The sequence below is a fragment of the Cnephaeus nilssonii genome (genome assembly GCF_951640355.1).
Source record: "Cnephaeus nilssonii genome assembly, chromosome: 22".
In the NCBI taxonomy this organism is placed as follows: domain Eukaryota; kingdom Metazoa; phylum Chordata; class Mammalia; order Chiroptera; family Vespertilionidae; genus Cnephaeus; species Cnephaeus nilssonii.
The window spans coordinates 11,988,815-12,005,059 of NC_137093.1; the positions used below are offsets into that span (position 1 = coordinate 11,988,815).

At 41.3% G+C, this 16,245-nt stretch overlaps 1 protein-coding gene across 4 annotated transcripts in view; it reads right to left on the reverse strand.

The window, feature by feature from the left end:
* Positions 1-332: 332 nt before the first annotated feature.
* Positions 333-16,245, reverse strand: part of CLIP1 (CAP-Gly domain containing linker protein 1) — a 91,433-nt gene continuing 75,520 nt past the window's right edge. For all 4 annotated transcript variants that reach the window (XM_079762405.1, XM_079762408.1, XM_079762407.1 and 1 more), the window contains 5 exons: positions 13,155-13,272; positions 12,928-13,078; positions 12,324-12,373; positions 9,650-9,774; positions 333-1,940 (listed from right to left, as the gene is read on the reverse strand). In XM_079762405.1, coding sequence (XP_079618531.1) covers positions 1,715-1,940; positions 9,650-9,774; positions 12,324-12,373; positions 12,928-13,078; positions 13,155-13,272 — 670 coding nt within the window. In that variant the 3' untranslated portion in view covers positions 333-1,714. The remainder of the gene's footprint in view (positions 1,941-9,649; positions 9,775-12,323; positions 12,374-12,927; positions 13,079-13,154; positions 13,273-16,245) is intronic.

Consider the following 16,245-nt stretch of genomic DNA (forward strand, 5'->3'; position numbering starts at 1 on the left):
CTCACTCATATGTGGAATCTAACTAACAAAAGAAACTGATGAATGGAGTAGATCCAGAGACATGGAAGCATGGAACAGAGTGCAGAATCTCGGAGGGAAGGTGAGGGGGAGAGCAGGGAGGGAGGGGGAGGATGAGTGAGTGGGAGGTAATCAACTAAGGACTTTATATGCATGGCCCACGGACACACAAAGGGGAGGTAAGGGGTGGAGGTGGGGGCGAATTGGAGGGGGTCAATGGGGGGAAAGGAGGACATATGAAATACTTTCAACAATAAATAATTATTTTTAAAAAGAATGGTATTCTTTAACTAAAAAAAAAATGAAGTAGGTACAGAACATTTTTTGCTCAAATTTTAATACTGCTTTACATATTGTTTGTGAAACAATTCTCATTATGTTTATAACCAGAAATTCAATTGATTACAGATTTTTCACTTGTCAAACACAGTTAATCTTGAGGGGAAAATACATCAAAGGCATATATACAATTATAGAAGTTCTTATTATACATGTAGCATGGAGATACATTTATTACTTTTTACATCTTCTAGAAGACATTCAATTCAAATCAAGATAAATAGTTTAATAATAAAACTGGTTGATAAACTTCTGGTGGCTGAGGTCCTTCATTTAATTTTTTGTGATAAGAAAATCCAAAATTATTAATATTGAATTTCTCATCATACATTCATCTAAGAAGACAGTAAATACAACTTGTAAAGATTGTGGATTGGTTAATGTAAGTATTGTATAGCAGCTTATTATCTAATTAATTAACTGCTGGGGATATCTGCTAGAGAAGGAAAAATATTGTATTTATTTATATCTGATAAAGAAACAAAATGAAAACAAAAATAAAAAATAGCTCCAAAGCTGTGTGATGCTATTTCTGGCCTAGCCCATTATGTCCTGATAAACATTCTAAGTGTTTTCTTTTTTATAAAGGTAAAAATCTGAAAAGACACAATTGTGTATTATTTTTCCCAAAATAAAGATTTTTTAAAAATATATACATATAATATATAGCTGAAATTATGCAAAACCAACAAACAAAACACCACAGTAGAGTAAGTGGGTGCAGCATATTGATGATAAAATGTCCCACAGCAGTTTGGGGGCTTCCCCCGCTTTACCTGTTTCATGATTTATCATCACACCTAAGTGTTACCAAGCCTGAAGTAAAGGCACTACTGACATCAGGTAGTGCAAAGATCTCAGATATTTCTTCGACTAAAAATATATGAGTAGATGAAAATGCAAAATGGCACATTTTTTTCAACTCATTCCAGTGTCAAAGCTTAACCAAAACATCTCACTATACAAAAACGCAGCCTGGGAAGATTTTAGTGCAAATATGAGAAGTAATGGCATAATTTAAAGTTACTTAAATAAGGTACTGGAGGGTAGGGATTGTTCTTGGAGGTTTCCCTCGGGACAATATATGTAACGACCTCTGGTGCAACGTCCTGTTGAAACTTAAAAATCAACACGACAAAAATAAGAGGTGAAAACTCACCTCCTAAGCATTTGTTATTCTAACGTATACGGGGAAACTAAAAGGGCGATTTGTTGAAGATCAAAATATTTTCTTAGATTTGTTGGTGGGGGTCAAAAATATCGTGAGTTGTCCGGAAGTCTGCACACATAATGCTGGTGTTCGGTTGCCCAGATGCTGGTGCGTCCGAGAGAGCCCAGTCCTGGAGGTGAGGCTTCGTCAGAAGGTCTCGTCGTCATTGCAGTTGGTTGCCCAGTGCCCAAACATCTCACAGATCTCACAGTACGGGCGCTCCTCGCTCCGACTGCCGTGGTGTGTGGAGTGCGGGGGGTCCTCCGACATTTGCGCCTGGGTGGGACAGTCCTCTGTGTCATGGAGATCGAAGCAGTCACATATGTCACAGAAGAGGCGAGGTTTCTTCTTGGACTGTTTCTCCTGGTCGTCACTGCAAAGGTTCATGTGCATGATCAGAAACTCTCATATTCACCAATGCCACCCCAATAGACTTAATAATGAAAAACAGAAACTCATCTCTACCACTTGTAAAGGATAAAAAACAAGCAAGAGTTACGGCCAAGTCTGTGAACCTCAAGTGTAACTACTCAATCCCCATTTAAAATGTTCACATTCAGGCTGGCTGGTGTGGCTCTGTGGTTGAGTGTCGACCTAGGAACCAGGAGGTCATGGTTCAATTCCCAGTCAGGACATATGCCCTGGATGTGGGCTCACTCCCCAGTGTGGAGTGTGCAGGAGGCAGCCAATCAATGATTCTCATCATTAATGTTTTTTTCTCTCTCTTCCCCTCTCCCTTTCTGAAACCAATAAAAATATATTTTAAAAAATAAAATGTTCACATCAGTTCTGTTGGTGTGGCTCAATGGTTGAGGGTCAACCCCCATGAACCAGGAGGCCACTGATTCAATTCCGGATCAGGGCACATGCCCGGGTTTCCAGCTCCATCCCAGTAGGGGGCGTGCAGGAGGCAGACAACTGATAATGTTTCATCAATGTTTCTTTTCCTTTTTTCTTTAATAATCCTTTATTGTTGAAAATATTACATATGTCTCCTTTTCCCCCCATTGACCCCCTCCGGCCATCCCCACCCTCACCCCTCACCACCTCATTGTCTGTGTCCATGGGCCATGCATATATGCATACAAGGTTATTGGTTGATTACCTCCCACTCACCCTTCCCCCTCTCCTCCCACCTTCCCACTCCCGCCTTCCCTCCGAGATTCTGCACTCTGTTCCATGCTTCCATGTCTCTGGATCCACTGTGTTCATCAGTTTATTTTGTTAGTTAGAGTCCACATATGAGTGAGATAATGTGATTCTTGTCTTTCTCTGAATGACTTATTTCACTTAGCATGATGCTCTTCAGGTCCCTCCATGCTGTCTCAAAGGGTAAGAGATTGTTCTTTTTTACTGCTGCATAGTATTCCATGGTATAAATGTACCACAGCTTTTTGATCTACTCATCTACTGATGGGCACTTGGGCTGTTTCCAGATCTTAGCTATTGTAAATTATGCTGCTATGAACATAGGAGTGCATACATTATTTCTGATTGGTGTTTTTGGGTTTCTTAGGATATATTCTTAGGGATCACTGGGTCAAATGGAAGTTCCATATTTAATTTTTTGAGGAGACACCATACTGTTTTCCATAATGGTTACACACCAGTCTGCATTCCCACCAGCAGTGTAGTAGGGATCCCTTTTCTCCACATTTTCACCAGCACTTGTCATTTGTTGATCTGTTGATGGTAGCCATTCTGTCAGGTATGAGGTGATACCTCATTGTCATTTTAATTTGCATCTCTGTGATGATCAGTGACTTTGACCATCTTTTCATATGTCTCTTGGCCATCTGTATGTCCTCTTTGGAGAAGCATCTATTTAGGTCCTTTGCCCATTTTTTAATTGGATTGTTTATATGAGTTCCTTATATGATTTGGATATAAACCCTTTATCAGATGTATCATTGCCAAATATGTTCTCCCATACAGTGGGCTTTCTTGTTGTTTTGTTGATTTCTTTTGCTGTGCAGCAGCTTTTTATTTTGATGTAGTCCCATTTGTTTATTTTCTCCTTAGTTTCCTTTGCCCTAGGACATGTATCCGTAAACATATTGCTACAAGAGATGTTGAGATTTTGCTGCCTATGGTTTCTTCTAGGATTTTTATGGTTTCCCGACTTACATTTAAGTCTTTTATCCATTTTGAGTTTATTTTTGTGTATGGTGTAAGTTGGTGGTCTAGTTTCATTTTTTGCATTTATCTGTCCAATTTTTCCAGCACCATTTATTGAAGAGACTCTCTTGACTCCATTGTATGCTCTTGCCTCCTCTGTCAAATATTAATTGAGCATAATGGCATAGGTCGATTTCTGGGGTCTCTGTTCTGTTCCATTGATCTATATACCTGTTCTTGTGCCAGTACCAGGCTGTTTTGATTAGGTGGCTTGGTAGTATAACTTGATATCTGGTATTGTGATTCCTCCAACTTTGTTTTTCTTTCTCAAGATTGCTGCAGCTATTTGGGGTCTTTTTTGATTCCATATGAATTTTTGGAAAGTTCATTCTAGATCTGAGAAATATGCTGTTGATATTTTAATAGGGATTGCAGTGAATCTATAGATTGCCTTGGGTAGTATGGACATTTTAATGATGTTGATTCTACCAATCCGTGAACACGTTATATTCTTCCACTTGTTTTTATCTTCTCTTTCTTCACTGTTTTGTAGTTTTCTGAGTACAGGTCTTTTGCCTCCTTGGTTAAGTTTATTTCTAAGTATCTTAAATTTTTTGTTGCAATGGTAAATGGAATTGTTTAGTTTCTCTGAGAATTCATTATTGGTGTATAAAATAGCCATCGATTTTTGGGGGTTGATTTTGTATCCTTCTACATTGCCAAATTCATTTATTAAATCTAGTAGTTTTTTGGTGGAGTCTTTAGGGTTTTCTATATATATATGGTATCATGTCATCTGTGAATAGTGAGAGTTTTACTTCCTCCATTCCAATTGGGATGCCTTTTATTTCTTCTTCTTGTCTGATTGCTGTGGCTAGGACTTCCAGTACTATGTTGAATAAGAGTGGTGAAAGCGGACATCCCTGTCTTGTTCCTCTTCTTAGGGAAAATGGTTTTAGTTTTTGCCCATTGAGTATGATGTCCACTGTAGGTTTGCAATATATGGCCTTTATAATGTTGAGATATGCTCCTTCTATTCCCATTTTGCTGAGAATTTTTATCAAAAATGGGTTTTGGATTTTGTCAAATGCTTTTTCTGCATCTATTGATAGGACCATGTGATTTTTGTCTTTCAACTTGTTTATGTGATGTATCACGTTTATTGATTCGTGAATATTGTTCCAGCCTTGCATCCCTGGAATAAATACCACTTGGTCATGGTGTATGATCTTTTTAAAAAATTGCTGGATCCGATTTGCTAATTATTTTGTTGAGGATTTTAGCATCTATGTTCATCAGGGATATTGGCTTGTAATTCTTTCTTTGTATTGTCTTTATCTGCTTTTGGAATTAGGATAATGCTGGCTTCATAAAAAGAGCTTGGAAGTGTTCCTTCTTCTTAGATTTTTTGGACTAATTTGAGGAGGACAGGTGTTAGTTCTTCTTTGAATGTTTTTAAAACTCACCTGTGAAGCCATCTGGACTTGGCCTTTCATTTGCTGTGTATTTTTTGATTACTGCTTCTATTTCATCAGTTGTTATTGGCCTATTCAGGTTTTCTGATTCTTGCTGACTCAGTTTTGGGAGATTTTATTTTTCTAGGGATATGTCCATTTCATCCACATTTTCCAGCTTGCTGGCATATAGTTGTTCACAGTATTTTCTTACAATCCTTTGTTTTCTGTGGTGTCAGTAGTTACTTCTCTGCTTTCGTTTCTGATTTTATTTATTTGGCTCCTCTCTATTTCTTTATGAGTCTGGCTAATGGTTCAATTTTGTTTATCCTTTCAAAGAACCAGCTCTTTGCTTCATTGATTTTTTCTTTTTCTTTTTCTTTTTTTTTTTGGTAATGTTTTTTAGTCTCTCTGTCATTTATTTCTGCTCTAATCTTTATTATTTCCTCCCTTCTACTTACCCTGGGCTTTTCTTGTTGTTCTCTTTCTAGTTCTTTAAGTTGTAGGGTTAAATAGTTTATTAATTTTTCTTGTTTTTTGAGATAGGCCTGTAGTGCTATGAAGTTTCCTCTCAGGACTGCTTTTACTGGGTCCCAGAGATTTGGGGGTTGTTGTGTGTCCATTTTCATTTGTTTCCAGGAAGTTTTTTATTTTTCCTTGATCTTGTGGGTAACCCATTCGTTGTTTAATAACATGTTATTTAGCCTCCATGTGTTTGAATGTTTTTGGGTGTTCTTACTGTAGTTGATTTCTAATTTCATTCCACTGTGATCTGAGAAGATGATTGATATGATTTCAATCTTCTTGAACTTGTAGAGACTTGTTTTGTGTCCTAACATGTGGTCTATCTTTGTGAATGATCCATGTGTACTTGAGAAGAATGTATATTCTGCAGCTTTGGGGTGAAATGTTCTATAAATGTCAGTTAAACCCACCTGATTCAGTGTGTCCTTTATTTTTTTTTACTTTTTAAAAATATATTTTATTGATTTTTTACAGAGAGGAAAAGAAAGGGATAGAGAGTTAGAAACATCGATGAGAGAGAAACATCGATCAGCTGTCTCCTGTACACCTCCTACTGGGGATGTGCCTGCAACCAAGGTACATGCCCTTGACCGGAATCGAACCTGGGACCTTTCAGTCTGCAGGCTGATGCTCTATCCACTGAGCCAAACCGGTTAGGGCTCAGTGTGTCCTTTAGAGTCACTGTTTACTTGTTAATTTTTGGTCTGGAAGATCTAGGTCAGCAGGGTGTTAAAGTCCCTTACAATATGACTGTATTGTTGTTGATCTCTCCCTTAAAGGCCTCTAGAAGTTTTTAAAAATATATTTAGATGTTCCTATATTGGGTGCATATGTATATGTTTACCAGGGTTATATTTTCTTGTTGGATCAATCCCTTTAGTATTATGTAGTGACCTTTGTTGTCTCTTGTGATGGTCTTCATTTAAGTCTATTTTGTCAGATATGAGTATTGCTACTCCAGCTTTTTTTCTTTTCCATTTGCATGGAAAAAATTTTTCCATCCCTTCACTCTCATCCTGTGTGTGTCTTTTGTTCTGAGGTGGACCTCTTGTAGACAGCATATAGTTGGGTCATGTTTTTTGTTTCCATTCAGCTACCCTATTCCTTTTGATTGGAGCATTTAATCCATTTATATTTAACGTTATTATTGATAGGTACTTACTTGTTGCCATTTTAATTCTGTATGCCTAGGTTTCTCTCTCTATTTCTTATCATTACAGCAGTCCCTTTCACATTTCTTGTAATGCTGGCTTAGTGGTAATGTACTCCTTTAGCCTTTTTTTATTTTTTTGTCTGGGAAGCTCTTTAGTTGACCATCTATTTTGAATGATAGCCTTGCTGGATATCGTAATCTTGGTTTCAGATCGTTGCTTTCCATTACCTTGAGTACTTCATGCCATTCCCGTCTATCTTGTAGAATGTCTGATGATTAATCAGGTGTTAGCCTTATGGGAGCTCCTTTGTAGGTAACAGTTTGCTTTTCTCTTGCTGCCTTTAAGAGTCTCTCTTTGGCCCTAGCCGGTTTGGCTCAGTGGATAGAGGGTTGGCCTGCAAACTGAAAGGTCCCAGATTCAATTCCAGTCAAGGGCACATGCCTGGGTTGTGGGCTCGATCCCCAGTGGGGGACTTGCAGGAGGCAGCCAATCCATGATTCTCTCTCATCATGGATGTTTCTATTTCTCTCTCCTTCTTCCTTCCTCTCTAAAATCAATAAAAATGTATTTTTTAAAAAGTTTCTCTCTTTTTTTTCAATTTTTGGCATTTTAATTATGATGTGTCTGGGTGTGGACCTGTTTAGGTTCTTCTTGCTTGGGGTTCTCCGTGTCTGTGTCTCCTGAACCTGTATGACTTTTTCCTTTACCAGGTTAGGGAAGTTTTCTGCCATTATTTCTTTTTTAAAAAAAATATATTTTATTGATTTTTTACAGAGAAGAAGGGAGAGGGAGAGAGAGATAGAAACATCAATGAGAGAGAAACATCAATCAGCTGCCTCCTGCACACCCCCTACTGGGGATGTGCCCACAACAAAGGTACAATCCCTTGACCGGAATCGAACCTGGGACCCTTGAGTCCGCAGGCCGACGCTCTATCCACTGAGCCAAACTGGTTAGGGCAGTTTTCTGCTATTATTTCTTCAAACACATTCTCTATCCCTTTCTCCCTTTCTACCTCTTCTGGCACACCTGCTATTTGAATATTGTTACGTTTCATGTTGTCTCACAGCTTTAAGCTGTCCTCTTATTTTTTAATTGTTTTTTTTCTTTTTGGTTCTCTGATTGAGTGATTTTTTTCTACCTTGTCTTTTTTTTTTTTTAAATATATTTATTGATTTTTTACAGAGAAGAAGGGAGAGGGAGAGAGAGTTAGAAACATCAATGAGAGAGAAACATCGATCAGCTGCCTCCTGCACACCCCCTATTGGGGATGTGCCCGCAACCAAGGTACATTCCCTTGACCGGAATTGAACCTGGGACCCTTCAGTCCACAGGTGCTCTATTCACTGAGCCAAACCAGCTAGGGCTTCTACTTTGTCTTCTAATTCGCTGATTAGATCCTCAGCTTCCCCTAATCTTCTGTGTATTCCTTCCAATGTGTTCTTTATTTGTGCTATATCATTCTTTATTTCTGTTTTATAATTACTACATCTTTTCTCATGCTGTTGAGCATCTTAACCATCATTATTCTGAACTCTATATCAGATAAATTTCTTATCTCCATTTCATTGATCTCTTCTTGAGAATTCTCTTGTTTCTCTTATTCTTTCATTTGGGGGTTGTTTCTTTGACTCCTCATTTTGGCTGCCTGTTTGGATTTGTGACTATGTATTAGGTAGATCTTCTACGCCTCTCAATATCTAGTGCACGACAGTGTCAAATGCTGTTTCTGTCTAATTAGATCAGGCAAAGACTCAAAGCCTCCAGAGACCACCTCTGCTTACAAACTGATAGGATTCTGCCTTGAATTGCCCTTAGGCAATCATCCTCAGGTGTGGTGCGAGTTTTTTTTCAACAGGGTGGGGCAACTGCTTCTGCCTGGAGGCTAATTGTTATTCTGTCTCTCTCAGAAACTCTGCAATGTGGGGCAAGGTGTTTACCCCCCAGGCAAAGCCGGCTGTATAGAAGATGTCTGCATGAGAAAGATGACCTTCGCAGCATGAGAGAATGACTCAGGACAGGAAAACAGGTATCTGCCTTCTGAGCCCTAATCCCAGAGCCCCTGATCCTGGCTTCTGCTCATACAGCTCTAGTTCATTCTGCCCTCTCTCTGCCGGAGCACAAGGTGAGTAGCTTCAGAGGGAATTTTGTGCATTGGCCCTTTAAGAGGGTGCCTGAATTTCCAGCCATCTCTCCCTGTCAGACAGCAACCCCACTGCTTTTCACAGCCAGATGTGTGAAAAGTTCAGTTCTGGTGCTCTCTGTTGGGGGGCCCAGGTTGTAGATTAGACCCCAGATTTTTCAGTGGCAACCCCCAACAGCTGACATATCTTTCAGGAACTCTCTATGGGAGCCCAGCCAGCCCTTTTGTGCCTCAGCCCCTCCTACCAGTCTCTATGCTATCTCCACTTTCCGTCCTCAGTTATCAGGGTTCTTTCAAGTGAGTCTTCCATTGATTACTCAGGAAGTTTTTCTGTATTTTAGTTGTAATTCCAGTTTGGTGCTGGGAGCGTGTCCTTGCAGCATCTACTTACTCCATTGCCATATTTAATCTCCCATGTTATTTTTTTCTCTATGTTTCTATCTCTCTCCCTTCCTCTCTCTCTAAAAATGAATAAAAATATATTTAAAAAAATTTTAAAGCAAATAAATAAAATGTTTACATCAAAGCCATTTATGGTGTGTATATATCACTGTCTTGCCAGAATGATGGGGATGGATTTATGGCCAATCAGCCAAAGGTAGCTGTCTCTCCAACCCACTGAAGAACCTAACTTTAAAAGCGCAGTTGATTTAGATGGAACTGAACAGTATTGTCTCATATGAAATACCTGTCATAATTGTTTAGGTCATCACCATTCCCATTAAGGGCCGCTTCTGACATCATTTCCACCTTCAGCTTGAGGTCTTGATTCTTCCTCTGAAGGTCCACTATGACTGAATTTAGGAAGTCAATCTAAAAAAAGAAACATGTATAAAATGTCTGAAATGTGTCCAGTGGACTGCCTATCAAGAAGTCACAGACGTAGACTCATGCTATGGCTGCGAGTGTGCTGGACGTCACAGAGGGGCCAGTGGTGGCTGTTACTGAACTTATACCTTATATATTGATACACAAACATACACATACAACACTTTACAAAAACATAACAAGAGAGTTGTCTTGACACTGTAGAACCAATCCACAACTTATCGTCTTTTGAAAACGTACAGGGACATCCTCCTCACACACTCACTGATGGGTTGTGATGGGATGGTAAATGAGACTTTAGAGTAAAATGGAGAAGTTTTAAAGAGAAGGCTCAAGCTCCATTTCCACCAAGGAGACCCTTAGGCACATGCTCAGGTACAGAGTGGAGCTCAGGTACCCCAATTGGGAAGAGCATCTGTGCCAGGATTCACTGGGCAGTGGAATAACGAGATGACCAGCAGGAGGAAACACCCTTGTCCTAACATTTGCTTTCAAACCAAGGGCACTTTCCTTGAAAAACAGAAAGTTTCTTCCCTCTCCTACAAATAATAAAAAGCTCTCATATTTCTAAATAGCTGATGAAAAAAAATCTCACTTTATAATTTAAAAAATGTGTATGAGTGTATACACATACACAGGTAACTCAATCTTTAAAGAACTCGTTGTTCTCTTTCTCTTGCTGGGGCATGCTATGAAACGAAGCTAGTAATCAGTAGCTTTGTGGTTCTATGCAGAACATCCCTGCCAACACTGGAGGCAGACCCCCAGAATCTATTCTCACTTCTGAAACTGCATTTTCTAAGACTTTATCATATTAGGAGCTCCGTTTCGGGAAGAAGAAAATGGCACAACATGGATTTAGTACAGTGGGAAAACACACACACACACACACACACACACACACACACACACACACGTGCTCGCAAATTAGGAAACATAAAACAAACCATTTGCTGGTTGGAAGAAAGTGTTGGCAGCAGCAGATGAAACAAATGGAAGCAGAAAGGAAAGGGGGAGAAAGAGAAAACACTGTTAATTAAGTGGATGTTTATTACGCATACACACTAAGCAGACAATGCTAACTGGGTAAGTTAGTAGATTGCTGAATCCTTTCATGTCTCTTAAAGGAGATGTCAGACAAATCAAAACTCCCTGAGCTTTTATTTAAAAATGAAAGAAGGCTTTGTACCTATGATTTTTGCGCAGGATAAACATACCCCAAGATATATTATTAAAACTGAAGATGGATGCTTATTGTCTGTCCCATTATATTTCCAAATGGAGAATACTTTGTTTCCATATAATCCCACATTTAAAATTAAGGCTGTTTTGTTAATTTTGGATTTAGGAAACATTTTCCGAGAACCCTGTCTTCGTAAGGTAGAGATAAGCAAGGAACTTTTTGACAGAGCAATTCTATTTCTAGAAGTGTACCCCAAAGAAATGCTAGTATATCTACAAAATTTCAGCATTGTTTACAATATACTTAGAAGATCAGAAACCTCCCAAATAGCATGTCAACGGGCAGAGAACCAATTCCATTAAGTTACATCCACATAATGGAACACTATCCAGCTATAAAAGGGAAGCACAGAGGTAGAAAGGGCTGCTGACTCTCCAGGGGGAGGTGCCTGTGGAAGTCACTCTGACACACCAAGGCTGGCTCCCTTGGGCCTGCAGGAAGAGGGGGTACTGATTAGGGGCGGGGCTGGGCTCTTCCGGGTGAGGTTCTGCTCTTCGGGACTGGCTACAGCTGTTCCAGTCTGGGCTCAGCTCTTCAGGCCTAGACTCCTCCCTTTGGGACTGGCTTTCGCTCTTTGGCTCTTAGGAGCGAGGCTCTGCCCTCTGGGACTGTCTTTGGCTCTTCAGGACTAGGCTGAGGTCTCAGGGGCTAGGCTGGCTCTTCGGAACTAGGGTCAGCCCTTTGGAACTAGGTTGGGCTCTTAGGCCTTGGCTGGGTCTTCCAGGCTAGTCCATTAAAATCAAATTGACCCGGGCCATGGGGAAGCCCAGGTCCCCACAAGATTGCCTTACAGGAAAGGACCCTTAAATGAGCACACTTGGCCTGGGAACCAGAGGTGGAAAGGGCTGCTGACTCTCCAGGGGGAGGTGCCTGTGCAAATCACTCGGACACATGGAGGCTGGCTTCCTTGGGCCAGCTGGAAGAACAGGTGTTGCTTAGGGGCTAGGCTTGGCTTTTTGGGGCAAGGTTCTGCCAAAAAAGGAAGTAGAGACCAGTTTATGTAATATGCCACCATGTAGGTTAAATGGGAAAGGAAAAAGACTATTAGTCTTGGCTTATAGTTACATTTTTTTAAATCTCTGAAAAAGACTTTTTAAAAAGACACCAATAACAGTGGTTACCTCATTGGAGAGCTGGGAACTGACCAGAGAGAAAGGTTTGGAGGGAGATGAGTTGCTGAACATATTTTTAATATTGCTTAATGTTTAGGTCATATGAATGCACTACCTGTTCAAAAGATTAAATGATTTTTTTAAATAGCAAGTAAGCAAACCAAAGGAAGGAGTATTACCTGACTCTCCTGGGCTCTTTCATCCTCTTCTGCCTGAGTATCAGTATTACCTTATATGAAAAAAAAAATGGAGGGGCATGTTTAAAAAACCACAATCTTTTTTCCTTGTGAATGCATTGAAAATCATTCTCTGTGGAATTCTCAGATGTGCCTCTCAGTACACACTCGTGAGTTCCTGTCCCACGGCCGGGCCCCTGAGGGACCTGCCCCGGCGCTGGCCCCATCCCTCCAGTGTCCTCTCTTGGGCTGGCTCACTGCTGGCAAGAATGGCCGTCACGTCCAACTGAATTTGGAGGAGCGAGGGACCATCTCTGCACCCTCACTGTGTACCTTCAGAACCCACGGCTGTACTGGGATGGCAGCCAGCATCTACCAGCTTATGCTTCTCCCCACACTCAAGACCAGGGGGGAAGGCCCAGCAATGGGGATACCAGGCACGCTCCTTCGCATGGGACCTGGGTGGTGCTGAGCCCTCGTCTGATTAAAGGGTGGGAGAGCCAAGGATGAAAGGGAACATCTGGGAGCAGCGCATCTTGACCAGAAACGGCTCCTTTGCAGGGAGCAGTGGAGCGGGGGTGAGGGGGTGCCACGGTCATCATGTTACCTGAGGAGCTGCTGAGCTGCCTCTTGTTTTCTTTGAGTTGAAGCTCCAAGTTCTTTACCTTGAGCTCAAGCTTCACCTTATCAGACTCAAGAGACTGGACAACTGAATGCAAGGACTTGGCAGAGGCGTTTTCTCCCCTGAGCACCGTGACCTGCAACACAGCAGCGCAGCTTAGGCGTGGGAACAGAATGGGGCGGCGTGAACGTTCGCCCTGGAAGGTACTCTACCTCGTTCCTCAGCTTCTCCAGCTCGGCATCCTTTTCTGTGAGTAAGGCACTAGTAATGCTGATGGACTTCTGTAAGGAGGCTTTTTCTTCATCTGCGTCTTTTATTAACTTGGATTCTCTAAAAGACCAAAGAGTTAAAAATTCCAGAAATCAACCGAGAGAGTGATCAGTGTATGACTGCCCTAGAACAAGCACACAATTAACCTGAGTTAATGTAAAGAAAAAAGTGCATCACAGGGGGTTTTTAGAGGAAGAAGGCTTTTATGCTTCCAAATTTTACTTACTGTGAGGGGAGAAAAAGTTCACTATGCACAGACATGCTTGAATCTGCCTACCATTGTAGCCATTTGAATTTAAAGAAACAGTAACTTTGGAAGACTTACGATTATAAATAATAATAAAACTGTTGCACCCCCAAAGAATTCTTCTAAATATCGAACCCCAGCTGAATTCTATTACTTTTTGAATAAACTACTACCAAGCAATACCAACAACTAAAATACACACATGCAAAGCGATTATACAATGTCATGCAGAGCAGTTTTATGCTGGAAGTATCAATTGGTTCTCACTAATTTCAGTAACTTTTAGCAAGTTCCAGGAATGAGTTTTTGAGATCTAATGGGCCAAACAGTAGCAAATAGTACCACTGCTATTCAGGCTGAAGGAGTCTCACTCTTCCTCCGTGGAACCTGAAGGGGACATCAAATTGCTCGTAGAAATGACAGGTAATTCATAAAGGCCAGAGCAGACATGGTAAAATGGATCTCCGGGGAGAGAATGCACGCGTGTGGACGTGGGGAGGAAGGAGGGCCAGCACTGGTTTCTGTCCTCAGCCTGACTCGGCTGTGGTCGTCAGCGGAGGGGGGACCGGGCCTGGGATGAAAGGGAAACACCTGTCGTGGAGGGTGTGGGGAAGAAAGGGAAAGATGAGGGGACGACCAGGAGGGAGGGGGCAAGACACAATAGTCACAACCCGGAAGGGCCGGCTACTATGTGTTTGTGTGTGTGCACGTTTAGATTTTTGTTGAGAAATTACATGCATTCGAGAGTGCCACGGTCATAGTCACGAGGGAGGAGGTCAGACTGAGCACGGCCACAGACTGGGAGAAACTAACTCCTCAGTGACAAGTGAATGCAGTGTGATTTGTAGGCTGGACCCGGGAGGAGAAAAAGGACGTTCGTGGAAAAGCTGGGGGGATCTGAGTAAGGCCAGGAGTCTAGCTGAGAGTGTGTGCAGTGTCACTTTCTAGGTTTTGGTCAATGTACCAGGGGATGGATGATGGACCGGGGGGGGGGGGGGAGGGCATGTGGGAGCACTCGGAACTACCCTGGCAACTCTTCTGCAAACCTCTAATTTTAAAAATTAAAAAAATTTTTTTTTAAATTGTATGCAGTGTGAAACAAGAGGAAAAAGACCTTGTATCACAATAATGGTTTGGAAAACGACAAAACTGGAGAGAATTTTTCCTAGCTAGCTAGCCCTCAGGCCATACAACCTGGACACGTCACTCATGGAGCTAATCCTCAGTGAGAACTCATAACTTAGGCAACAAGCCAAGTTACTCCCGGTTCCGCTGGAAGTAACGGGGTGAGCGTGGAGCATGTCGTGGTTCGGTCTGTTGCAGAGCCAACAGGAAGGATCGAAAAGTGAGGCCCAGGTTAGAAATGGAAGAATGTACATGTCTGGTTAGTGAGACCCAAGATATCCGGCACACGAATTACAGAATTCTCATGATTTATGGTAGATTCTATACAAAGATAAAAATATTAAGTGTATTTATCTCATTGTGTGGCTGACACTCATACTCCGGAATGGTAAGTAGTAAGAAAAGAATTTGAGACTTACAAACATTCCTGGAATTCAATATCCGAGCACTATCTGTACACTGAAATGGGGTGAGCAGCAGTGACGCTGAAATACTGAGTGGCACCTTGCTAGGAAATAGGATCTTGCTCGGGTTAAAACAAAACAACGATTTTAACAGAAGGAACGTACGAACCTTTCTTCCCCCTGGAAAGTAAGTATCTGATGCGATCCAAAGATTCAATAAAGCTCAGTCTCCTTAAGCCTCTAACAAACTGACTTGGTGATTTGCTCTATAGTAACACCTATTTCCAGAGCGTCACTTGTTAGAAAACTAACTCAAATCTGAACATTATTTGAAATGTTTTTACTGGGGAAAAAAATGAGGATTTAGGGATTACTGAACAGATCTGGATTCTTCCATCATAGGAACTCTCGTTAGCAAAGATGTCACCGATTTTTGGTGTTAGGGACCACCAGCCGGCAGGAGGAGGAAGGCACAGCATCTTTATCTGCTCATCCTCACATACACACAGCCTCTGAGCAAGGCCGCTTCAGAAGGAGCGGTTTATCAAAAGGTGCATGGTTGAGGAAGGGACCTTACTTGTGACAAATGGCAGGACAAACAGCTGTTAGCAGCTCATCTTTGGGGCAGGTCCTCACTGCTGGCTTCCTTCACTATTTCTAAGCCCCAATCCCACTGTGTGGACCGAGAGAGGCTGAGTTAAACCATTTAGCCAACATCATGGACCTCTGCGTCACAAATCACACCGGCAGGCAGGCCCGTGTTCCCCGAAGCCATGCTGAATGGACTGACTTGGTGTTACTCAAAATGTCAAATAGGGAAGATAAGCAGAATATGAAGGAAGGGCCGGGGGGGGGGGGGGGGGCGGGGAGGGGGTGAAATCTTTCCTCCAAGGGAACATACTAGCCAGATTCTTTCCTTACTACTTGCACAAGAAATAAATTCTAGCAGTAAAGCGAATACCTTAAAGTATAACTGGGCAAGCTTTAAAAATGCAAAATAACAAGAACCAAATATTAGAAACATGAAGATAAATGCAAGTCAGGAGAAGTTTGCACTGCAATTCTTTGCTTAAAAAAAAAAAAAAAGATAATGTGTGTGTGAGTGTGTGTGCGTATACTGCTGAGAATATTTTACAAAACAAAAGCAAGACACAGAGGGACAAAGGCAGCCAAAAATATATATACAACAATTTGGTTTACTAAAAATATATGAAATTTATTTATTATAATGTGGATAGACTTTCTTTAGTCTTACCA